Source organism: Erigeron canadensis, chromosome 6 (genome assembly GCF_010389155.1).
Source record: "Erigeron canadensis isolate Cc75 chromosome 6, C_canadensis_v1, whole genome shotgun sequence".
NCBI lineage: Eukaryota > Viridiplantae > Streptophyta > Magnoliopsida > Asterales > Asteraceae > Erigeron > Erigeron canadensis.
In genome coordinates, this window is record NC_057766.1 from 33,771,319 (window position 1) to 33,795,154 (window position 23,836).

The window sequence follows — 23,836 nt, forward strand, 5'->3', positions numbered from 1 at the left end:
AGATTCTGCAGTGAGTTGCCCGGGGATGAGTGATGGGTGGCGTACATATATGATGCTTATAGATAGATTGACTTTTCGTAATGGAACAAAGTATGCAAGATGGATGAGATTCTTATTAAGAGTAGTCCGAAAAGCTTTTGACCGGGGTGGGGCTCCAGATTCGATCTTTGAAGATACCCAATAGAAAAAAAAGTTGTAGAGAGCATATTTTGCATGGATACTTCTGGTCCAGTCTTCTGTATCATTCTCCAACTATTAGCTAGAGTTACAGTCTTTAAATATCGAATGTCAAATAAAACATCAGAAAATGTGGCGTAGAAATGGGAATAAAATTTAAGGTCATTTTAACAGTCAAAGATGGTGATAGCTTGTTGAATTGCACGCTTTTGTGGCTTGTTAAATTCGTACATTTGAAAAGGCTAAGAGAATCTTTATTGTCACACGATTACGCGTCGATTTTCTGTATGTAGGTATCAAAAATGAACTAACTCTACTAGGATGGATCAACCACAACTATAATAGTGAATTATTTTGTGTTAAATGGAAAATCTTATTTTAATAGTGTTATACCAAAATACTTGTGTATGTTTAGACTATTGATCAACTATATTACCCATAGCTTGTGGAATTTAATATTATAAATATCAAAAAGCATTAAATAAATGTTGAAGAGTAATTAAAATGGAGTACTTAAGTGTATATATATTTGTCTATTGGATAATCATTTTAAAAGAAAGCTAGAGAGATGTATAATACATGACGCAACTTGCGAATAAAGTGTCGCAATTTTTTTTCTGTAAAATAGTGGTTTTTATGGTGAATTAATAAGTATTATGACTGTCCAGGTCAAGTTTTTATTTTTTTCCCCTGTATTTGTGCCTGTGTGTATGTGTATAGATGACTAGCTTATTTGAAAGACTTTTCAGCATTTGTGTTTATAAGTTCCAATTTCTCTAATCTAGTTAGGTTTAGTTTTTCATGCTTAAGAAGCTATTAAGAAGCCAATATTATTGAGTGACTTTTTCCAAAAAGGCTTTTCCACCCAAAAACTTTATTAGTTGAGGTCATTTACATTCAATCCTTATCTCTATATGTAAATATAGAAGAGAAAAAGTATCTTGATATCTCCAATGATTAAAAAACCATATTCTGCAGTCTAATTACCTCACCTTTTCTATAATAAAAATATAACATATATTCAAAAAGTAGTTTTAAATAATGATCATACTGATCCTGGATTCATTGAAGACCCTTCTAAATTAACCAAACCGAACATCCCTAAAACAGTATTCAACTTAGATGCTAACCCACTTGCCACTAACTTGATCTCCTTAGTCATGTTATTTGTAAATATATTCTATCTTTTCAATGAAAGTAATTATCTGGTGGATAACCATTAGCCGCAAAACCTTTAGAATCTGTGGTTCAATTGTGCCATGCAGCCTTTTAAATTCTCTGTACATGCCAGAAGTAATTTGGAGCTCTTATAAATTTTCTTTGTGTTTCCATCACATTTTGATTAATTTACATTATATAAGAGTTCAGCTTCAATTAGGAGCTCTTATAAATTTTCTTTGTGTTTGCATCACATTTTGATTAATTTACCTTATATAAGGGTTCTGTTTAAGTGTTAACAACATTATTCTTGGGTGCCGTTAATTCATATTTTGGTCCATGTGATATATAGAATTCCCTAAATTCTGCTCCTAGAACAAATTTTTCCCGGATTTGATCCCTTATCTTAAGGTTTTATCTCATCTTTGGTTTTTGTGAATTGTGATTTACATGTTTTTTCTGATCTGTCCGACTGTCCCTAGTTCAAACCCATGGGGAGGGACCAAAAAGAAGTTACCACATGGAACATATTTACACCTTCCCGTTCGATCCATTGGAATTGTTTTATTTAAAATTTTTAAAATCTTTATTTTTCAAATTTGACTATAAATAAATATATTATTTTGTTTTATATAATATATTATGAAAATTATATTAATGGAAACACATCTAAAAATTACATAATCAATTCATATAATTTTCATTAAATATTATATAACACAAGCAAAAATATTTAAAAACAAAATTGGAAAAGAAAGACTTTGAGAATTTAAAATATGATACTTAGTTATGTTTTATACTTTTATAAATTAATCTATCATTTTGGATTTTATTAACAAAGAAAACAAGTTGTTTATTTATATCAACGGTCATTTCTCTACAAGGATTTTGTATATATACAGTATAATTTTAGGAACAAAGAAAAACGGTTGTGTAGTTAAATGGAAACACCAACGTATAAAAAACAAATCCCTTCCTTTCCAGGAAATAATAACCGAAGAAATAAAATAAATAAGTGATTGAAAAAGAAATAAAGAGAGAAAAACAGAAGAGTGGTTGCACACGGTTGCGGAGGGGCCGGAAAATTCTTCATCTTCTTCTTAATTATTCTTATTATACTAATTAAACTATAATTAAAAACACATCCTTCCCTCCTCTGTGCCATTCTTCACATTATCTCCATCTCTTCTGTTTTTATTCCGTTTTTCTCGATTTTTTCCTTTCTTTTTTGTATGCAGAATATACATACGGAAGAGACCGGATTGTTATATATACAGGTGGAATATCAAGGTACGTGATAGATTTTGTCATGTAACATTATATCCTGTTATATATGTTACGTTACATTTTGTTACATTACGTAAGATTTTGTTAATTGTATATAATAATGTTATGTTATGTTCATTTTGCATACATTTAGATTTGATTGTTAAATTTGTTAGGTTATTTGTTCATTAATTTATGATCAATTAGCAGCTGTGTACGATTTTATTTTTTTTAATAAAAAAACAGACTATCTAATGCATGTGTATAGATATGTATTTTCGTTGTTATAAATTCTGGGATCCATATTTTTATATTCACAATTTTGTATCTAAACAGCTGCATGTCCTTCTTAAGATGTATAAATTGAATCTACCACTTTTAAATATATATACATTTAGAATCATGCAATATGGTTATATACATGTTAATCACTAGGTTGGTTAATGGAGTCTTTTTTTTGTGTGTATATGCAGAAGAAACTGTATATAGTATTCGGGCTGATCACATTTGAGCAATAAAAATGTCGAAATCTAGCCTGCATTCGGGCTCACTCGGAAACCTTTCCTTGCCCCATAAAAACCTTTACATCACTCCATCACCAAAAAGTCCATTGACAACACAAGAACTTGACAACAATATATTTGATTTAGATCAAACCAGCCCTCTAGCCGCCGACACTTATGAGCAGTTGTATCGTGATGCCTTTGATATGCAAAGAAACAAAACGCATTGCCAAGAATCAAAAATCGACTCTGAGCTACGTTCTCTTGCGACAGGAGATTATGCCAAAGGAGATAAAACTACCAAAAAAAATCTGATTATGATTGATACAATGGAAACACCAAGTTGCACCACTCCTAAAACTCCTACTCCTAGAACGCCTACTCCTAAGAAATTGAACCAATCTTTAAGTATTAAAAGTGTATCTTCTCCAAGATCTCCTATGATCCCAAAGCCAACAACAAGAAGTAAGTCTTTCCATGACAACAACTTACCTCTCGGGAGTCCTAGAGTGGCCGAAAAGAATTTTCCCCAATTAGGATCACCAAAAGGAAAAGAAGATCCACATTATCTTGGGCCTTACTTACTCAAGCAAACTAGGGAGTTGTTGGCGTCGGGTGAAGATCCAAAGAAAGCTCTTGAATTGGGTATAAGAGCAATGAAAGCGTTTGAGAGCAGTCGGTTTCAGAAGCCCAGTTTGGACTATGTCATGTGTTTGCATATTGTAGCAGCATTGTATTGTGGTTTAGGGCAGTATGGTGATGCCATTCCACTTCTAGAACGTTCTATCGAGATACCAAGCATGGGTGAAGGCCATAAAACCTCATTAGCTAAGTTTGCTGGATGTATGCAGTTAGGTGACACATACGCGATGCTTGGATATATTGAAAATTCCATACTGTGTTATACAGCAGGTTTAGGAATCCAAAGACAGGTTTTGGGTGTAAACGATCCAAGATTTGGAGAAACTTGTAGGTATGTAGCCGAGGCTCATGTTCAAGCATTGGAATTCGATGAGGCCAAGAAGTTATGTCAAATGGCTCTTGAGATACACAAAGCAAATGGTTCAACCGCTTCTGTTGAAGAAGCAGCAGATAGAAGATTAATGGGGCTTGTTTGTGATGCCAAGGGTGAATTTGAAGCCGCACTTGAACACTATGTTTTAGCCAGTATAACCATGTCTGCAGCCGGTCAAGATTCTGATGTTGCTGCTATTGATCTTTGTATCGGTGATGCTTATCTATCTTTGGCTCGTTATGATGAATCAGTTTTTGCTTATCAAAAAGCACTCAATGTGTTCAAGGCAACTAAAGGAGACAACCATCCATCGGTTGCTTCTGTTTTTGTCCGTTTGGCTGAACTCTACAACAAAATGGGAAAGTTCCGTGAATCTAAATCATATTGTGGAAACGCACTACGGATCTATGAGAAGCCAATGCCAGGAAGCCCGAATGATGAAATTGGTAACGGGTTCATTGAAGTTGCTGCTATTTATGAATCCATGAATGAACTTAGTGCAGCCATTAACTTACTCAAAAAGGCACTCAAAGTATTCGGAAAGGCTCAAGGTCAGCTGAGCACGGTCGCAGGAGTAGAGGCTCAAATGGGTGTTTTGTATTACATGATGGGAAACTACTCTGACTCATATGATTATTTCAAGGTTGCCGTTTCAAAACTTAGAGTGGTGGCAGAGAAGAAATCAGCTTTATTTGGTAATGTTTTGAACCAAATGGGCCTGGCTTGTGTTCAAATCGACTTGTTAGATGAGGCTGCTGATCTTTTTGAAGAAGCAAAGGGTGTTTTGGAAGTGGAATACGGTCCTCATCATCCAGACACACTTGGTGTTTATAGCAATCTTGCAGGAACTTATGATGCAATGGGAAGGTGCGTACTAAATTTGATAAGTGTCCCTCTTTTGCTTCTTTATTTTTTTTCTAGCTTGTTTAATTATGCGCGTTTTGTAAGATGACTTGTTTTGGTAAATGCAGATGGGAAGATGCAATTGATATACTTGAATACGTAGTTGGAATGAGAGAAGAGAAGCTTGGAACAGCAAGTTCGGATGTGGATGATGAGAAAAGAAGACTAGCCCTGTTACTGAAAGATGCAGGCCGGCGTAGAAGCAAGAAATCGTTGTCACTTGAATTCCTACTTGATGGTTAAACACACACATTTATCTCTCTTTATTTAAAAAACAATCCTCTTATATGATATCAAGAAAATCGAAATGTATGAAATGCTCTTGGGAAGATATGCTTCATTTTCTGTATATCCTTCGGGCAGGGTTGATTAGGCAGACTACTAATTAACTACAGTTGGAGCTTCATTTTTGTTGTATTCATTTTTCAAAGGTTATGATCACATTTGTGTGACAATATATATGTATGCTGCCAATGAATTACGTTGTAAACATATGATGAATAGCAAAAACTTGAAGGGCAGCAGAAATGGTTGTCAATCTAGCTTGACTATACTTCAAATTTCTTATGGAATGCATGGATGGGTTTGTCAGTGTTATTTATTCGTCTTGTCAATTGTATATTTGTGTCTCTTGACTCATTATTCTTCATATTAATATAGTCTCATAGATACTTGAGTAGCCTGCATATTCCAAGCACGAGATTAAATACATTTTTATCCTGTTGCTGAATTGGCATTTGGAGAATTAGTTGGTACAAGACTCCAAGGTTTTAATACTTGTAAAAAAAGTAAGGTAGTGTAAAGAACTTTTTGACTTTAGGATTATCTCGGTGAAAGAAAGAAGTCAAAAGTGTTTAATACCCGGCCAACTTTTACAACTTTTTTTTTTTAAAAAAGTAAATTTTATTCAACATTTAACTCACAAAATAAATACAGGCAACACTATACATCATACTAATTACAAATTTACATTAAAAAAAATCCAATCTTGTAAACTAACTGAGTAAAGACTAGACTTATTCTTATACCATAAGTAACTCGTGGTCTTTATATCCTGAACAATCTTCTCCACTCTTATCGGCTTGTCTTCAAATTTCTTCTCATTTCTCATCTTCCATAAGCACCAACATGTAACAAAGACCACCCAAATGTAATATTGGAGTATTGTTTTGACTAATATAAGATAAGTACTAAAGAATATTGATAAAATAATTTATTTGTAACTGAACATTGAACAAAAAACTTTATACATACTTGTATTGTATAAATCTCCATACATCAATTTGTTATAATCGTTAAAATTTATCTATTTGGCGAATTGAAGAGTTTTTATAACGCGAGTCCGGATAAGATAACATATGCTCAATTTACTGACATTTGCGGGTAATTCATATGTTTAGAAATTAATAGCCAAATCCTATCTTTTTTTTTCAAATAACTAAGTATAATATGTGGGCCATAATTCCACATTTTCAGACGAAATCCAATGTAACAACTAATTATAAACAAACCAACTTTCAAATCTAAATACAGAAAAAGTGCGCCGCACTAGTATATCTTTTTAAAAGAATCTCTATATCTCTATATAACTAAAAAGATAGAAAAATGTTTATTTACATATAGAATTTTTGATTATTTGTCCACTTATGGGTATTAGTCCTTTTTTTAAGTTGCCATGTAGATGTACACATAATTTCATTAAGATTAGTTAAAATCTTAGTTGGCAAATTGTTCCTAATATTAATTATTATTTTACTAATTCAACTCAAATTCGAAATCTCAATTCTATATTTATCTATATATTTATATATGTGTGTGTGCGCGCACGTAAAAAAAAAAGTACATAATTCAAATAGGAATTTGACCAAGTCATCATATCTTCATAAATTTCATTATACTGTATTATTTAAGGTGTTTGTTATATTTAAGGTTTTTGCCAAAAATCACATATATAAGGGTACAAGGAGTCATGTAGCTATTTTTTTCAACCCTCTCAAATCTCATCAATCACATCTCTCCAACTCATTTTACCCTTTTAACCTTCCCAACCAACTCTCCCAACTCATTTCTTAGTCATTCATGACTTTCTCAAGCCTCCTAAATTTTTTTAATTTCTTTTTCATTTAATTTAATCAACCATTTATAGTAAAACAAATTAATAAAACATAAAACAACTTAATAAAACAATATAAATAAAACATAAAATCATCCATCACATAAAGTACTAAATAAAACATAGTTCGGTACATGCTTAAACAAATTAGAAAACGACTAAACTAAGTTGTTGATATGGTGGTTGAATTTGTTGTTGGCATTGTTGTTGATATTGTTGTTTTTCTTATCGATATATGGCTCGACCCCGATCTCGACCTCGTGAGACATTAGCTAAGTTTTGTTGTTGTTTCCCCCTCCTTGGATCCATGATAAAATGGGGTTTATGTGATAAAAGTGTTTGTTTTGGTTTGAAAAATATAAAGTGTTTATATAGATAAAAAAAAGGAGATTTTTTATTATTATTATTATTCCATTTATGCTTCCAACGACACTTTCTTTCTCTCCCCAAAGGTCACATTTGACCACTTCTTTCTCGAACCAGCCACGGGCTAAAAGCCCTTCCAAATCAACCCGCTGGCCAGCCCTTGCTAGCGGCGGCAGCCTTCTAGCGTAGGTTGGCCCAAACCTTTCTCATTTCTTTTTGAACCAAAGATGAGCTTTAGTTATAAACTTAATCTATTCAACTCTTAGGTGATTTAATTAATTATTTAATTGTGTGATACGTTTCAACATTATAAAAAAATAAAAAATCATAGTCCGTTTATTAATAACAAAGTATGCGTTACAATGTTAAAACTTATGTATAATAGTCATGTACAATAAACGAACCATGTCATTATATCTAAACTTTTGTCAGTTGTCAAATTACAATTAAAATAATTGGATAAATATATGATAAATTTAACATAATAGATTACATTATTATTATGAAGTTTATTGTAGTTCTGATTTATTTTCCAATATCATGAGTTTAATCTAGTATATAATAAAACAAGATTGTTTTTTATAAGTATCATTAAAAAGTTTTTAATGTGGTAAATCCATATTTCACGTTTAAAAACTTTTTATTTAATTATGATTTCATATATAAATAAAATAGAAATAACTCTTTACAAGTTTAATAAAAATATTAATCATTTAGTTAAAGAATAAAAATTATTTTTTATATAATATTACAAATAAAATGTCTTTTTTATGTAGTAAATTTATTAACTATATAATATAATTATTATGTTAGTTGAATTATTAGATTTATATCGCAACAAACATTATATAAAACTTTTTAATAATAAAATCATTATACAAAATCATAAAACGACGTGGAGGAAAATTAGTAACCCGTATTAAAAAGAAAAAAGATTTTCGTTTTTTATATAAAAAAGAAAATAACAAAAGTAAAGTATTCTGTTACACATCCAACCGGCAACACTCATCCAACCTACCTATACTCCCCGATCAATTTATTTAATTGTCACTATTATCTTATAAACATGATCACATCAAATTGGTAGAAAATTAGAAAGAAAAAAAACAGACAAAAAGGTGTTGTAGAGAGAGGATGGGTAACATATTGTCATGGGTTTGGAGCACAGAACCCCCGCCCCCAGTGGTCCTGGTGCCACCCCTCTTTGACTTTCCCCCCCTTGCCGCTCGCACCAGGTCTCCTCCTCCTCCTACTCACCATTTTCTACTTTTATATATACAGTATTATTAAAATCAAATACTAGCTTTATGGAGTGTTGGGGTTAGCTTTCATACACTGTTGAAGGTCATCATGATTCCCCGTGGTTCGGGGCATTTACCTCTTGAGCTTGGATGTCAGTTATGGGATTTGAATCATTAACATTAATAAAGCTAATCATGATTCATTACCACAATCTCTTTACAATAAGCCCCCCTATTAAATTATAATTATTCCCAGATAGCCAAATAGCCCACAATTTTGAACTGTCCACGTGCCCGTCCCAAAAACAATACTGTGGAAGACCGTTGAGCTTATGCCATATACTGACTTAGTGACTTACACCACTGCCAACGGGCCGTGTCACTTAACTGACAAGCCTCGTCGGTTTTTAGAACCATTGGCACGGCCGTGTTACTTTGGCTCGTCTGTTTAGAATGCTCGGATAACTGGATACGCGACGAGGCAGTGCATGGGGGAGTGGGTCTGAGCGTCCAAATAGAAAATATACAAAAAATTTCAAGCGGATATATGACCATTTACTTTTTAGGGGAAAAAAATTTTGAACTTTTTTTACGAGTATAGTTACACATTCATTCATCACTTTTCCCTGTTTTATCTTCCAATAATACGATATGTTTATATCATAAATGTGTGTTGTTTAAATTGTTGTGTTTAATTATTTGATAATTATAAAAATATATAAAGTGATGAATGAAGGAATGGAAGTGGTGTTGTTGGCAGGAGTATGTCAGTTTAAGATGGCTGATGTGACACTAATGTGGCAATGCTGATGAAGTAAAGTGGGTGTTGTTGGGAGTGGTCTTAGCAGCCCGCTATGAAGAGTGTTCACTCATATTAGGAAACATGACGATATTTACGAAGTCCTCGTCCGAAAGCTATCCTCCTGATCACAAGGCTACCTCTTGGGGTTATTAGATTCTTGATTATTAACTGAGTCCAATGTGGATGTTGTGATGCAGGATGTTAGAGTCGTCATATAACATTTTGTTCAGGAAGCTTGCTTTGAGATGCCTTTTTGATGATCACTTTGAAGATGGCCGGCATTTTACTACTAAACTTTTGCTTAAGCCTACTGATGATCCTCATGTCGATCTAATGGCTACTGTATCCTACAAATCACCACTGCATTGTTTAATATGTATATTTTTTTGCAGGTGACATCCATATGACCTATTTGTATATGCTGAATATCCTTAGCTCTGGTTTAGATTTCAGGTCCTCTTGACCCAAAGGCCGAGGAGACAATTATCGGCAATGCAGTATTTCGCTGGCAAAGGTATTCAGTTATAAAGTTAAATACCACATTCTGTATTACTCTTTACTTCTTTTTTTGAACTAAAAGTCATGTTTCTTGCAGTGATGTTGATGATCCTCACACCTTTGGTGACCTATGTGTATCTACTTCTGATCCGTAAGTGTTACGCCCTATTTTTATGTAATATAAATATAATTATTTTATATAGAAAGATAACCGCGCATTGTATTGATATTTTGACATTTCTGCGCTCAGTATATTACTTTTAGCAACATAATAATACCTTGAAAATTTAGGTGTTACAGTTAATAGCAACTTTTTCCTTTTTTCTTCCCTGATAAGGTTGCTCAACTTTTAATTATGTTTATAATTTCATGTCCAGGATCTTACTCATGAGGGCGTGTGCATACTTTCCAGAATATGGAATCGGAGCATTTGGTATATTACCTGTGCTTCAGAAGAAGAGGTTTGTTAATCTCTGTCGTGAAAATTTAAGGAATTTACCCTTTTCAACCTTCTTGATCTCGATTTTATTGTCTCAAAACTGATTGATCAAGCAGAGTATCTTTGGAAGATTATGGGGTGATTGGTTTGAGATATGGGTCATCAAATTTGTCAGTTGGAGCCACACTTATGCCCTATTCATGTGAGTAAGTTCTTTCTGATCCTAGTTGCAGAATGTTTGGGAGATTCCCTAATAATAATGATTATATCTATTGATTGCAGTGGGAGATGAATTTTCCAAATCTGCATGGTTGGTGAGCAAGATAGGAAGGTTAACTGCTGGAGTGCAATACGATCCTAAATGTAAGCCCTCGTTCGAACCACCATTTTAGTTATTACATGCTTAAGTAGTGACAGTTCAAATCTTGACACATTCTTGTTGGGTTGAAAGTTGAAACAAAGGAAAGTGCCAGATATCAGAATCTGAAGAATTGGAATTATGCAATAGGCTATGGACTTGGAACTGGCAGCCCATTGAGCCCGTCATTCAATTTCAGTCTTGAACTTGCACAGAATTCCCAGGTTTGCCACTGGCTGATGTTTATTGCCTAACCATTTTTCTCTTTATAGTTTTACTAAGTACTCTAATGCTGATTTTTCATTTTTTTTCCTTTAATGTTTGTACTGCAGTTCATAGCTTCATTCTATCAGCATGTGGTTGTCCAAAGACGGGTAAGTTCTGTATATGTGAGTGTGTACGCATCTGTATGTTGAAGCTGATATAATCTAGTTATTGCAATTGTTAGGTGAAGAATCCACTTGAAGAGAATGAAGTAGTTGGAATTACTAATTATATAGACTTCGGATTCGAATTGCAAACAAGGTGATTTTGGTTGTGAAATGTTAAATCTTTCCGCTTATGAATTGAGTAAGCAATCTCAAATTTCAAATCTTTTGATAGAATCGATGATCAAAAGGCATCAAACAACATTCAAGATTCGACCTTTCAGGTTGCTGCATCTTGGCAAGCCAATAAGAACATCATGCTCAAGGTAGTCTTGAATTTTGTCAATCCACATGTTGGCCATATCACATTTGCAAGTATTTGACTATTTTCATGTCTCTTTTAGGCAAAAGCAGGGCCTCTTGGCTCATCATTGTGTTTAGCTTTCAAGTCATGGTGGAAACCTTCTTTCACTTTTAGCATGTCAGGTAACTTTTGAGTCACTAGTCTAAGAACTTTAAACGTAGAGATGGAAATTCAGATCGTCTTGCTTATAAGTGGGTTGATATGGTAATGTTTTATCTTAAACGGGTCAGATTAAAAAAAAAAGTCTTAAATGGTAACAGGTTAGTGATAAGGGTTGAAGAAGTTGAAACTTGAAAGCCGCTCAGAGTGTAATTCTAATACATACCATTTGTTTTATTCAACCCAACCCTAACCATATCAAACACACCTAAGAAAGTTCATGTATTGACCCGTTATCCAACTCACTCGATCTATTTTATTTGCCACCTTAGTTTGAGTATATAAATAATCTTTTTGACTTTGGCAGCTGTAAGAGATAGAACGGTTGGAAAGACATCATACGGGCTTGGTCTTTGCATTGACAACGTTAGAGAAGCAAGGTTTGTGTTCAGTGGTACAGTGTTTATGGTTAGAAAATTGTGTAACTTATCTAACTGAAAGATGTACCCGCAGTTATCAAAGGGCGGATCCAAATTTCGTAATGCTAACACCAAACAAGGAGCATTTAGCAGAAGGCATTCAATGGAAAACTGGGTCAAGGCCGATGTTGCAAGCCAATGTGGATTCCGGCAACTTTGATGGTGTCCCCAGAGAACTCAGACCCTTGGGTAGAATTTTATGATCATCTTCTTCTACTTAATTAGGAGCTTTTACTTTAGGGAAGAATAGAAGATGATGCTCTCAAAGGAAGTGTAGTTGTTTTGTAACGGTTTATTTTGTCTCTGATTGTGTTGATACTTAGGAGTGACAATGGTTGCACATTTATAAAAGATGAGCAGCACTTTGGGAATATGATGGTTTTCATGATTACAAGGAAAATAGGGATCGATTGCCTTAATGATTGGTATCACTTTAACGATAATAGAAAACATATTTTTGATTTTTTTAATTCAAGGAATTAAATTTTTAAGATGATTTTTGTACTATAATATACAGTATTTGAAAAGCTTTTGATATTAAAAAGGGTAATGGAGCCTCAATACCACACCTGGATACCCATCGATTCACTCTGTATGAGCTTTTGATCTGGGCACCCCGAAGAATCGAACCAGCGTATTTAAACTTCACACGTAGGTCTAGGCTTCATTGGTAATGAGTAGTCATCAACTATTATCTAGTTTCATAAAACCATTGGGTTAACAGTCCAATGGTAAGGAAATCATTTCATAAGGGCTTGAATTTGGGAAGACTTAGGTTAATGTCTTAGAATGACGAAGTTTTCCCCTAATATGTTTTTGTGCCATTAGGCGAATTATTAGAAGGATTTTTCTCTTATTAGGACGTGTTGGGTGAGGGGCTCTTTAGTGTGAACCCATTTAAGACAATATAGTATGTATCCTTCGTTGTGATATTTGACCCGTATCATTTTAAAAAAAAAATAAAAATTCTAGTTTCATGAAAGTTATATAAAATAAAGGGTTAAGTGCGCTAGAATGTAACTAACTATGCATGAAAAGTTATAGTGTGCACGAACTCAAGTAAAACTTTATTGTATGCACGAAACTTAGTAAAAATGTTCAAATCATGTAACTTATTGTGACCGACCAATCAAAATCTTACACGTGGTATGTTAAAAAAAAAATACACCTTGCACGTGGCAGCTCATATGGGCTGTCACGTATACCAATACCATGTTACATGATTTGAATATTTTTAAAAAATTTGTGCATACAAAGTTTACTTGAGTTCATGCACACTATAACTTTTCAGACATGGTACAATTCAGCACCCTAAACTCTAAAATAAAGTGATAAAGTTAAGATATTCCTTTGAGAAGTTTTACTGTTCAACTACTCGCTTTGAAACATAAAAACTACACTCCCCTAATATTTTGTGGATCACCGATGAAGTTTGCTATTCATAGTCTTGAATACACTGTATATAGTTTAATAAATCTGGATAAAATAACTATCTTTACAAGTAGTCAATATTTAACCGCGCCCTTTCCTGCAAAACACAATCGGCAAAAACAGTAAAAAATAACAAATAATAACAGAAAACCAGAAGTAGTTGTAGTAGTGTCTAGAACCCAACTCAAACCATCCATCAATGGCTGCCAATCACTCACTCTTTTCCACATTCTACAGCACCTCTCCATCTTCACAAACTCTTCCTTCTTCATCCACAAAACTACTTTCCATCTCCAAAACAATCTCTCTTCACAGACCACAAACTCATCATAATATTATCTGTTCTCACCAATTACTAGTGCCACAAAGATCCCCTGTCACCAAGTTTCTTGAATCCTGCTTACTGTTTTCAACTTCAGTAGCTCTTTCTGTTTCGATATTCGCCACCAATGTCGACCCAGTTGCCGCTTTCGTTGTAGCTACTCCTAGAAAGTTGCAGACTGATGAGCTAGCTACTGTTAGACTGTTCCAGGATAACACTCCTTCTGTTGTCTACATCACTAACTTGGCCTCAAAGTACTATATGATATATAAGTATATGCATACATAAATGTCTATATTTTGCTAATTAATTACTTGTCCTTTTTTTACGGATATCTGTTTTTAGGCAGGATGCATTTACTCTGGATGTATTGGAAGTGCCTCAAGGTTCTGGATCAGGTTTTGTTTGGGACAGAAATGGTCATGTTGTTACTAACTATCATGTTATTCGCGGGGCATCTGACCTAAGGTTAGTTGGTTGCCTTTTGTATTTCCGTTCATTTCATTCAATGAATTGTTTAAGATTTAAGGCAGAATCTTGTGACAAAAAGGTCTAGTTATAAGGTCTATGTTTTGTCATTGGGTTGATAGGCCCAATGGCAAAGGGAAGTCCTTGCAGTGAAGGTTTGTATTCTGGGAGACCTGGGTTCGAGTCCTTGTATTCTGGGAGACCTGGGTTCGAGTCCTGAGGGGGCACGGTTTACCTCTATTATATGTCATGCCTTCGGGCAAATAACTAGGGGGTTTTCCTCCTACTAGGTATTGGGTGAGGGGCTCTCTAGCGTGGACCCGGTTAAGACAACATAGTCTAGCCCCTCGTTATGATAGTCGATCCGCACCGGTCAAAAAAAAATAAAAATTAGGTCTATGTTTTAAGGATTTATGTTGTTACTTATTTAAGTTCTGTTAGAAGTGCATATAATGAATTCATGACTTTTGTTTTTAATCGGGTAAGGTTGAACCGATCTATGTTTGTTTTAGGGTAACTCTTGCTGACCAGACAACTTATGAGGCTAAAGTTGTTGGGTTTGACCAAGATAAGGATGTCGCAGTATTGCATATTGATGCACCACAAGAAAAATTAAGACCAATACCAATTGGCGTGTCGGCTGACTTGCTTGTTGGGCAAAAAGTGTTTGCTATTGGAAACCCCGTGAGTGTGGTAGATAATGTCTGCGTGTATTTGTGTTATAAATAATCTGCATTTAGAATCCGTAGGTGACTTAATGTGACGATTGATACTCTTTTTGCAGTTTGGGCTTGATCACACACTTACAACTGGTGTCATTAGGTATAATACTGGTGCCATTAGCCTTTATCTATTTTTTGGAAGGCTTTTAGATGGGATTTGATCCGTTGATAAGGTCTCTACCTTGATTTGTTTTTTTATAGTGGGCTAAGGAGAGAAATCAGTTCTGCAGCAACTGGGCGTCCGATTCAAGATGTTATTCAGACAGATGCTGCAATCAACCCCGGTAACAGTGGAGGACCACTTCTTGATAGCTCGGGAAACCTTATTGGTATAAATACAGCTATATACTCTCCATCTGGTGCATCATCTGGTGTTGGTTTTTCCATTCCAGTCGATACAGTGAGTTATGCAACTCTAAGTTCAATTTTCTCAAATTCTCAATTATGGCCCTTAAAGACATTTACTTTGATTACTTTTGCAAGGTGGGGGGAATTGTTGACCAGTTGGTTCGATTTGGGAAAGTTACAAGGCCCATTTTAGGAATCAAATTTGCACCTGATCAGTCGACAGAACAACTAGGAGTCAGTGGGGTGCTAGTCTTGGATGCTCCTCCAAATGGTCCAGCAGGAAAAGCGGTAAATTTATTTCCTATTTATCCTTAGTTCATTACCAATAGAGTGCATAAATTCATTACCAAAGGGCCTTAGTCCTAATGGTATGTGAGATGACCCTTCACACTTCAACCAATATCTGGTGGGTTTAGTCCCATTGTCGACGATTTGTAAATGTGGGTGAATTGGCGTCATTATTAGCCTTTAAAATAATGGATTTGTTAGTTCAAGTAATCTGTATAATTTGAATCTGCAGGGCATGCTATCAACAAAACGTGACAATTTTGGCAGACTCATATTGGGTGATATTATAACATCTGTAAATGGCAAAAAGGTTACTAATGGAAGTGATTTATACAGAATTCTTGACCAATGCAAAGTGGGTGAAACTGTAAGTTCAACAACTCCTACATATAAAATTAGTAAATAGAAGAGAATATGTACTAGTGATTTTTCATATACAAAATTAGAAATGCTTATAGGAATTGACGATAAACTGGCAGGTAACGGTTGAGGTACTGCGCGGTGACCATGTACAAAAGATACCTGTGGTACTTGAACCGAAGCCCGATGAAACATGATATATCTTTGAATGAGGTTGGGTTGTGAAATTATTCGTACTTATAAACAGATGTATGGGTTTATTATTGGACTCGTATTGGTGTAACTGAAAATCATTTGTTCTGCGACCATGAGGTCATATCTGAATGCAATGTTATATTTACTTCATATCTAATTAGGTACAAGAAAAACTTCATGAATCTTTTCTTTGACATCTTTTTATACATCCTGTGTTGGATGATAGGATCTAGTTCTTATGCTTATCGTATCTTGAATCCCAATAATTAAGGAGGCAGTATCAGGTTGCTCTATTTTAATCTTAGACGTAACAGGTAACATGCAACTTCTCACATAGTTTGCAATTAATAATAGTACAAGAAATGATGTTATTTTATCAAAACTGCAGGACTGTAAGAACTTAGTACATCCATATATACCCTAACATTTCATTTAATAAAAATGGTTGATGTAATTGATGTGATGAAATCAAAGGTTGTCAATAAGTATTACAAATACTAATTCAGGACTAGTAGAGAAAGGAAGATTAATTGCTCAAGTTAGTCAGAATGAATTAGAAATACCAAAAAAGGGGATGGCAAAAACAATTTAACATAACTTGTAGAAAAATGAGATTCCATACATGTATATCAAGTCTATATATATTAAATTAAACTTGATCTACATATTGACAACATAACCAGAAGAGAGATTAGACACAAATCAACCAGAGGGCTATTGACAATTAAAGGTAAATCATCTGAATCGGGGAATAGGTCACATGCCAAAGATGCCATTATCTTGAAAGATATTGAGCCTGAAGCAAACACTAACCTAAAGTGATGTGCAGTATTCTCCATAAGTGGCACACTGATATTATGATGACTTGCATGTGGCAACTCAACTGGCGAAGTCTGTTGATGGTGGTCAATAATTGTTTTAAAGCAATTGTATGGTGTGGTAGATGTGAAACTATTTGGGAGCCAGCCTTATAGGACAGACTGAGAATGCAATACATCGAGCTGCTTTTGCTAACATAAATCTCTCATTTTCTGTCAATGGTCTCTCAATCACTTTCACGATATTCGCATCCTAAAACCAAATATAATGGGCATAAGAAGATGGACATTAGCATCAGTATGTATATCATAATAAACAAACAATGAATATAAACATGGATGGTACCATTGTTTTGGATATTCTAAATTAAGAATGCAAAATAATTTGATGTACCCTTTTTGGTTGTTGAATAGAAGGGCGCACCCTTGCAGTGTCACCAATCTCGAGTATATTATTAACGTTTCCCCGGTCATCCCTTTCAGTGGGCGAGGATGTTGAATGCCTCCAATCCCCATTGACTATGAACTTGTAGTAATACCTGGCGGTATCAAAAATCTAATCAAATTGCATGTTTTGAAAATTTTGGTCAGCTAGAAAGCATGAAGTATTAGCAAAATCAAAATTCAAAATCAAATTGTATGTTTTATGCTTAAATGCGAATGTGAAGAACTTACTTTCCTTGTGCAAGCCGAACTTCGGCTTCATATCTTGGGCCTCCCTTGTGAGTAGCTTTAATTGGTTCTTTCCAATTACTAAAATCTCCAATCAATTCTACATTCTCTCCCTGTAAAACAAGATGTATTAGCACAAATAGAATCATCACGTAGTCTAAGCATGTTATATTGTATTGAAAAGAGAGTCTCAATTAGAACCTCATGCCCATTCCACACAAATGTCACAGAGTGGGTTGCAGGTCCATCATGTTTGCCATTTTCCGCCAGAGATATGAGATCCCATGTTGCCCATGCAATTGCTGGTCTACAATAGATATTGGATACATGCTGATCAAACTTCTGTTTACGAACTGAGAGAAGATTATACATAATTAAGTGCCGTTTGCTATTGTTGATTTTAGTCTAACCAAATTCTAGTACCAGCTACTTCTAGGCTTTGTTCTCTAACACATCACTTGCACAAATATAAACTCAAACCTGTCAGGGTGGCAAGTATGCAAGCTAGCTACATAGTTGTAGGCAGCATGAAGAGAAGTATCAGTCATCCAATGGAGGTATGCAATTACACAGGCAGGAGATCGATCGAAACCAGTGGTACAAGTAACATAAACACAATAGTTCTTTTTTAGCAACCGTAAAAGAAGTCCCACACAGAATGGAAGTTTGCCCCTCATGTCAAATGAGTCTCCTTTCCTGCAATGCAAAGATCAGGGATGCTGATTAGCATGAAAAGACAAATGAATGCAAACATGCCCCTAATAAAAACTTCAAATTACCTAAACAAAACAACTTTAAATTACCTTATTGGATAGTTAATCATAAGAATATTATTTTGTTGGCATGCCTCGTTGATAGATTTTGAATCAATCTCCCAGTTTTCTGCTTCAACTCCACCTTGGAAATTTAGAATAGCAGTGACTCCCTAGACCAAAAATTTGCATTTCGTATCAGTACGCTAATAAGGCAGATACATGATCTATGAATCAAATTATACAAAGATTACAAAATCTGTTAATTTACGTGCTCTATGACAGTCCCCCTTTCTCAAATAGACCTTAGGGTTAGACTCATTTGTTATGACCTTATACAAAGTATAGAAACCGTTATCTATAATGATGCAACTCAGCATTTGGAAGGAAAATTTGGAATGCCAACTATAATGAATAGCTTTATAGCACTCACCGAAACATTAGCTAAAGTCTCTATATCAGCTTCGTTTTGTATACATGACCCTACATACATTTGATCCGTAATCTGTAAGATAACAAGTACATATCATTTAGCATTTTACATCATAAAAAGCTACCCAGACAGATATAAACCGGAAATTACTCTGGACATCTCACCTTGCTATAACGCATACCAAGAGAATGGTCATAATAAAGTTCTCCTTTAGCACGATCTAATGATTTAATATACTCATCAAGTGGGAAGCTTCCATGTGACCAATCGTCTCCTGACTGTTCTTCAGAGAAAATGGTGACAAGTTGAGTAAACGGTTCCTCTGGAATGTTTTTCTTTATTCTGCCACGAGATTGTCCATTTTGGTTAATCAGAAGATTCCACCCTTTCGGAGTAGAAAATCTTGGGGTGAACATGACAAAGCCTGAATTCCCACTGCCCTCAAAAGATGTTCTCAAACTTGATGTCAATGCTGTTCTGTTCCAGGTGGCTATAGGAACCCGGCCTCTATTAAATTGGACATCTAGATCACTTTTGTGATGCAGATGTTGAATCGGAAAAGGGGAGAAAGGTCTTTCAAGAACAAGACTACAAAGTCCTGATTTCTCTAACATCATCTTCCTGCAATAACCAATACAAACAATTAAGCTCTAAGGATGACTGGATGAGTATAGTTGGCCTTTGAAATTTTATTTTGATTGCGGAGATTCTTTTTTACATAAATTCTATTTCGTCAAAGTACTATATTGTAAGAAGTTTCACTTTTGAATCTGTTAAATTAGCTACATGTCATATGTTGCCCAATTGGACCATATCTCAAATCTGTTCAATAAGCCACTGGTAATATGATTTTGAAGAGCCACATTGTCATATCTAGGCCCATTGGACGATATTCACAGCCAAAAGTGGATAAAAAACTACCAATCCTTGAAGCATACAACAGATTCATTCATTAAGTCATAATTATGACCACTAATATTAGCTTCTTACCGATATCAAGGGTATATACATACATCAAAACATATAATGGCAATGCTGTTATAAGTCCTCCAAGGAAATCTAAGATTCCTTTCAATTTCTAATCTTTATAGTAGACTAGTAGTATCCATCATGCATGTCAATATACATTAGGGATGTATGTTCTTTAACTTTATTTACCATTCTAAGTTTATGCTATTATTGTTCCTAATCTTGTACTAATAGTATTTCATGTAGTTGTAGCATGGGTGTGGACATGTAAAACTCTAGCATGTAGTCATAAGTTAAGTTAAAATGTAAGGCCAACTGAAACAATATATCAAAACTAGCATGGTACCCGCACAATACAGCAGGTGTGAGTAGGTTCTTGCAGTTTCTTGCTTTTCCAGCGGTGGTAATAAAAGACAGAGGGATAGAGGTTGATGTCACATTTTTGGTAGAAAAGAGATAGTGATAGTGTCTCATTTTCATTGGCAGTCTTAAATCTTAAAACGGTAAAGGGGTAACTACTTTATACAGAGCCTTGTACCAGCACAAAGCCAATAAAAAAGGATACTTTTCAATGTGTTTCTTCCCTTTTTTCTCCCGGTTTCCAAAGGTTTCTAGTAAGTAATTGCTGTTGATGAAGGTGACAGTGTAAGATTGGAAAATAGAGCAACACAGCACATTCCTATTAGGTGAAAATATACTGTATGTGGAGATGGTTATACAATATTACATAACTATTGTTCCTAAAAGGTAAAAGAATGTTCAAAATTTAAAACATTATCCTAATTGCGACATATATAGTACTAATTATAGATATAGATTATATATGCAAAGTAGTGGTAGTAGTAGTACTCTGCGTCACTGAAGTCCTTAATCTCAATAAGTCCATCCCCAGAAGATCCACTCGCTTTCTTCAAAGTATCCCCAACCATAATTATCCTTGATTTCTCGGCATTTCCCTACACATTAGTAAAAGGGTCCAGTCCTTAAAAAGGTATTAACTCTAGTCGAAAATGTATAGTATGTTTTGTCAAATGGATATCATTCCACTTTTCGCACGATAACAATATTTGAAAGTCGGATACGCAATCACATCACATAATATAATAATACTGTATATATAATAATAATATATATACTAAGGAAATAAAATGATGAAAATGTAAGAAAGTAAATGAAAGAGTAAACTGAGACTGACCCCTTTCTTCATGGAATGAACTAAAATGTTGCCATCTAAAGACAAAGCGAAACGAATACCTAACGGTTTCTCTAAAGTCACCATATATTCATTCAAATTCATCTTAAACCTTGACTTTGACGACGACGACGATAGTAATACCACATGTCTTTTTGGTGTTCTGTTCACCACCGGCGAGAATACATTGTTGTAAAAAATACGTTTTCCGTAGAATGAAGTGTGGATTGATGTGTGATCTAATGAGAAGCTTCTGGAAGTTGAAAAATGGTGGGAAATGACGTGAACCAGAGACATGATTATATACAGAAGGAATTTACTTTATTTATATAATAATTAGATGAAATAATGATCAAAAATGGTTGGAGAATGTATAGATACAGTTTTTTTTTATCTATTTTTTTTATTATTATTATTGAGATGCGAGCAGGAGGTGTTGCAGGTGGCTGGATAATTCGGGAAGAAAGACAAGCCACATACGGAGTATCAACAAGTCCCTCAGTCAATTAGTTTGACTTTTTTTTTTTAGTCAAGTCCACGTGAACTACTTCTTGAGGGACCCGATTCCACTAAAAACTTGTTTCTTTTTCCTTTCGTCTCGATACCTTCCAGTTTGAGATTTTGGATTCTATTATTATTAATAAAAATTCCTGATTGTTATGTAACAAAGTAAAATATTGAATATAAAAATAACTTTTATGTTTATAACTACGAATAGCAAACCTATTCATCTAGATAGGTTGTAACGGGGGATTTCATTAATGTTAGGTCAACTTTGAGTTTTCCTTTTGAAACAACTTTAAGTAATGTATTCTGCAAATAACTTTTAAATTTTAATGTATATTGAGATTCCAAATATTTACGATTAATTCACAACTTTTTATCGGTTGGGCTTGATTTGAAAAATTCTCAAAGCTTTTTATAAAAAAGGTTCTTAAAATAACTTTACCATATATATATATAAATAGGAGAGAGATCAAATAAGAAGGTGTGTTAAGGAGATAATGGAGAGAAGGTTATATTAACCAATCAGAGTATGACACGTCGTTTTTAAAAAAAATTGCGCGGTAGCATTTTTGTAAATAAATCAAACTTTTGGTCAACCTGGGTTCTGGGTCAGCTTGGGTGGTCAGCTTGGGTCAGTTTGGTCAGCCCAGGTTCTGGGTCAGCTTGGTTAGTCAACTTGGTCAACCCCAAGCTAACTCAACCCAACCCCAAGCTGACCCAACCCAACCCCAACCTAACCCAACCTGACCCAGAACCCAAGCTGATTCAACCCAACACAGACCCGAAGCTGACCCAAGCTGACCCAAAACCCATAATCTACATTTATGTAAATTATGTCAAGCTAACCCAACCCCAAGCTAACCTAACCTGACCAAACCCCAAGCTGACCTAACCTGACCAAACCCCAAGCTGACCCAACCTGACCCAACCTGACCCAGAACCCAAGCTGATGCAACCTGACACAGACCCGAAGCTGACCCAACGTGACCCAAGCTGACCCAAAACCCATAATCTACATTTGTGTAGATTATGTGTAAATTGTGCCCAGCTAACCCAACTCCAAGCTGACCCAACCTGACCAGACCCCAAGCTGACCCAACCCAGAACCTAAGCTGACCCAAAACCCATAATCTACATTTGTGTAGATTAATCTATATTTGTGTAGATTATGTGTAAATTGTGTCAAGCTAACCCAACCCCAAGCAGACCCAACCTGACCAGACCCCAAGCTAACCCAAGCTGACCCAACCCAGAACCCAAGCTGACCCAACCCAGGACCCAAGCTGTCCAAAAATCCATAATCTACATTTGTGTAGATTGTGTGTCAAGCTGACCCAACCCTGACCCAGACCCCAAACTGACCCAGACCCAACCCCAAGCTGACCCAAACTGACCCAGACCCAACCCCAAGCTGACCTAACCTCACCAGACCCCAAGCTGACCAAAACTCACCCAGACCATAAGCTAACCCAAACTAAGTTGATCCAACTCAGGCTGACCCAACCCACTAAGAGTTGAAGCTGACCAAGCTTCACAAAACTTCAAATTATTTACGAAATTGCCACCGCGCTTTTTTTTTTATTTAGACACATGTCGCGTTCTGATTGGTCAATAGGACCTTCTCTCCCTTCTCTCCTTAACACCCCTTCTTCCAGGATCTTCACCCTATATTATATATATAATTATTAAAACAGTAGGAATCTTAGACTTCTAAGACAATTTTAAACTCAAAACTATTTTAAAAAATTGCCACGTAAGATTTATCCTATGTGGCATCTTCATAAACTTTTTTGACAATATTAAATTTATTTCTATATATACATCATAGAAAGAAATCTTTATTATGTATAAGTAAAAAATCTCCATATATTTTTTATCCTTATTATTCGTATAATAATAAGAAAAAAAACTTTGTATTTTAGGTAAATATGTTGATATCTCAAATGGGACGTGCATGGTTTATACTCGACATTGCCGCTATACATAATACATATTGATATTGATTTAGCCGAATAATACCATTGCTCAATCATTATATGATTAGCTCATTTATTGTCGTTTTTTACTCATGCTTATGAATTAATTTTCCTGTTAAGAAGTATATGTTTGAACTATGAAGATATATATATATATAATTAATCCTTGAAGTAGTTGCTCACAATAAGAAACCTAAGGCTACTATCTTCTTGAAACAAGTAGATACGATTAAC

The 23,836-nt window shown here is 34.8% G+C and overlaps 4 protein-coding genes across 6 annotated transcripts; 3 read left to right on the forward strand and 1 right to left on the reverse strand.

Moving 5' to 3' along the window:
• Window positions 1-3,121: 3,121 nt before the first annotated feature.
• LOC122605813 (protein KINESIN LIGHT CHAIN-RELATED 2-like) lies at window positions 3,122-5,539 on the forward strand. Its single transcript, XM_043778770.1, has 2 exons — window positions 3,122-4,986; window positions 5,091-5,539. Exons 1-2 carry the CDS (start codon window positions 3,122-3,124, stop codon window positions 5,263-5,265), a joined length of 2,040 nt encoding a protein of 679 aa, XP_043634705.1. The 3' UTR covers window positions 5,266-5,539.
• Window positions 5,540-8,499: 2,960 nt separating this feature from the next.
• Window positions 8,500-12,568, forward strand: LOC122603806. 2 transcript variants are annotated; one of them, XM_043776622.1, is made up of 14 exons: window positions 8,500-8,736; window positions 9,742-9,886; window positions 9,991-10,058; window positions 10,140-10,193; window positions 10,420-10,503; window positions 10,598-10,683; window positions 10,764-10,844; window positions 10,933-11,063; window positions 11,172-11,213; window positions 11,288-11,364; window positions 11,443-11,533; window positions 11,612-11,693; window positions 12,038-12,110; window positions 12,184-12,568. In XM_043776622.1, the coding sequence occupies exons 1-14, from the start codon at window positions 8,636-8,638 to the stop codon at window positions 12,350-12,352; spliced, it is 1,284 nt and encodes a 427-aa protein (XP_043632557.1). In that variant the 5' UTR covers window positions 8,500-8,635; the 3' UTR covers window positions 12,353-12,568. The 2 variants fall into 2 exon arrangements, with proteins under 2 accessions (XP_043632557.1, XP_043632558.1); XM_043776623.1 differs by having other exon boundaries at window positions 8,665-8,736; window positions 9,503-9,886.
• Window positions 12,569-13,714: 1,146 nt separating this feature from the next.
• On the forward strand, window positions 13,715-16,433 carry LOC122603446 (protease Do-like 1, chloroplastic). Of its 2 annotated transcripts, none has more exons than XM_043776150.1 (8): window positions 13,715-14,156; window positions 14,248-14,370; window positions 14,883-15,063; window positions 15,155-15,192; window positions 15,294-15,492; window positions 15,576-15,728; window positions 15,961-16,095; window positions 16,208-16,433. In XM_043776150.1, exons 1-8 carry the CDS (start codon window positions 13,780-13,782, stop codon window positions 16,283-16,285), a joined length of 1,284 nt encoding a protein of 427 aa, XP_043632085.1. In that variant the 5' UTR covers window positions 13,715-13,779; the 3' UTR covers window positions 16,286-16,433. The 2 variants fall into 2 exon arrangements, with proteins under 2 accessions (XP_043632085.1, XP_043632086.1); XM_043776151.1 differs by having other exon boundaries at window positions 13,717-14,156; window positions 14,883-15,054.
• A 425-nt stretch (window positions 16,434-16,858) lies between these two features.
• LOC122603266 (phosphoglucan phosphatase LSF1, chloroplastic) lies at window positions 16,859-21,590 on the reverse strand. The gene is made up of 10 exons (XM_043775933.1): window positions 21,123-21,590; window positions 20,777-20,883; window positions 19,123-19,579; window positions 18,959-19,030; window positions 18,577-18,698; window positions 18,254-18,469; window positions 17,975-18,080; window positions 17,777-17,886; window positions 17,496-17,640; window positions 16,859-17,354 (listed from the first exon to the last, which is right to left on the reverse strand). Exons 1-10 carry the CDS (start codon window positions 21,414-21,416, stop codon window positions 17,235-17,237), a joined length of 1,749 nt encoding a protein of 582 aa, XP_043631868.1. The 5' UTR covers window positions 21,417-21,590; the 3' UTR covers window positions 16,859-17,234.
• Between the last annotated feature and the right edge of the window lie 2,246 nt (window positions 21,591-23,836).

Bases quoted from the DNA above. Each gene is read 5' to 3' on its own strand.
- LOC122605813 (XM_043778770.1), top strand. From the start codon at position 3,122: ATGTCGAAATCTAGCCTGCATTCGGGCTCACTCGGAAACCTTTCCTTG. The intron at 4,987-5,090 runs GTGCGTACTAAA...TGGTAAATGCAG, and splicing joins ACTTATGATGCAATGGGAAG to ATGGGAAGATGCAATTGATA.
- LOC122603806 (XM_043776622.1), top strand. From the start codon at position 8,636: ATGGGTAACATATTGTCATGGGTTTGGAGCACAGAACCCCCGCCCCCA. The intron at 10,684-10,763 runs GTGAGTAAGTTC...TATTGATTGCAG, and splicing joins CACACTTATGCCCTATTCAT to TGGGAGATGAATTTTCCAAA. The intron at 12,111-12,183 runs GTTTGTGTTCAG...ATGTACCCGCAG, and splicing joins GACAACGTTAGAGAAGCAAG to TTATCAAAGGGCGGATCCAA.
- LOC122603446 (XM_043776150.1), top strand. From the start codon at position 13,780: ATGGCTGCCAATCACTCACTCTTTTCCACATTCTACAGCACCTCTCCA. The intron at 14,157-14,247 runs GTACTATATGAT...ATCTGTTTTTAG, and splicing joins ATCACTAACTTGGCCTCAAA to GCAGGATGCATTTACTCTGG. The intron at 15,064-15,154 runs GTAGATAATGTC...CTCTTTTTGCAG, and splicing joins TTGGAAACCCCGTGAGTGTG to TTTGGGCTTGATCACACACT.
- LOC122603266 (XM_043775933.1), bottom strand. From the start codon at position 21,416: ATGTCTCTGGTTCACGTCATTTCCCACCATTTTTCAACTTCCAGAAGC. The intron at 18,470-18,576 runs GTAATTTAAAGT...TTTGCATTGCAG, and splicing joins ATGATTAACTATCCAATAAG to GAAAGGAGACTCATTTGACA. The intron at 18,081-18,253 runs GTTTGAGTTTAT...TATCTATTGTAG, and splicing joins CATACTTGCCACCCTGACAG to ACCAGCAATTGCATGGGCAA.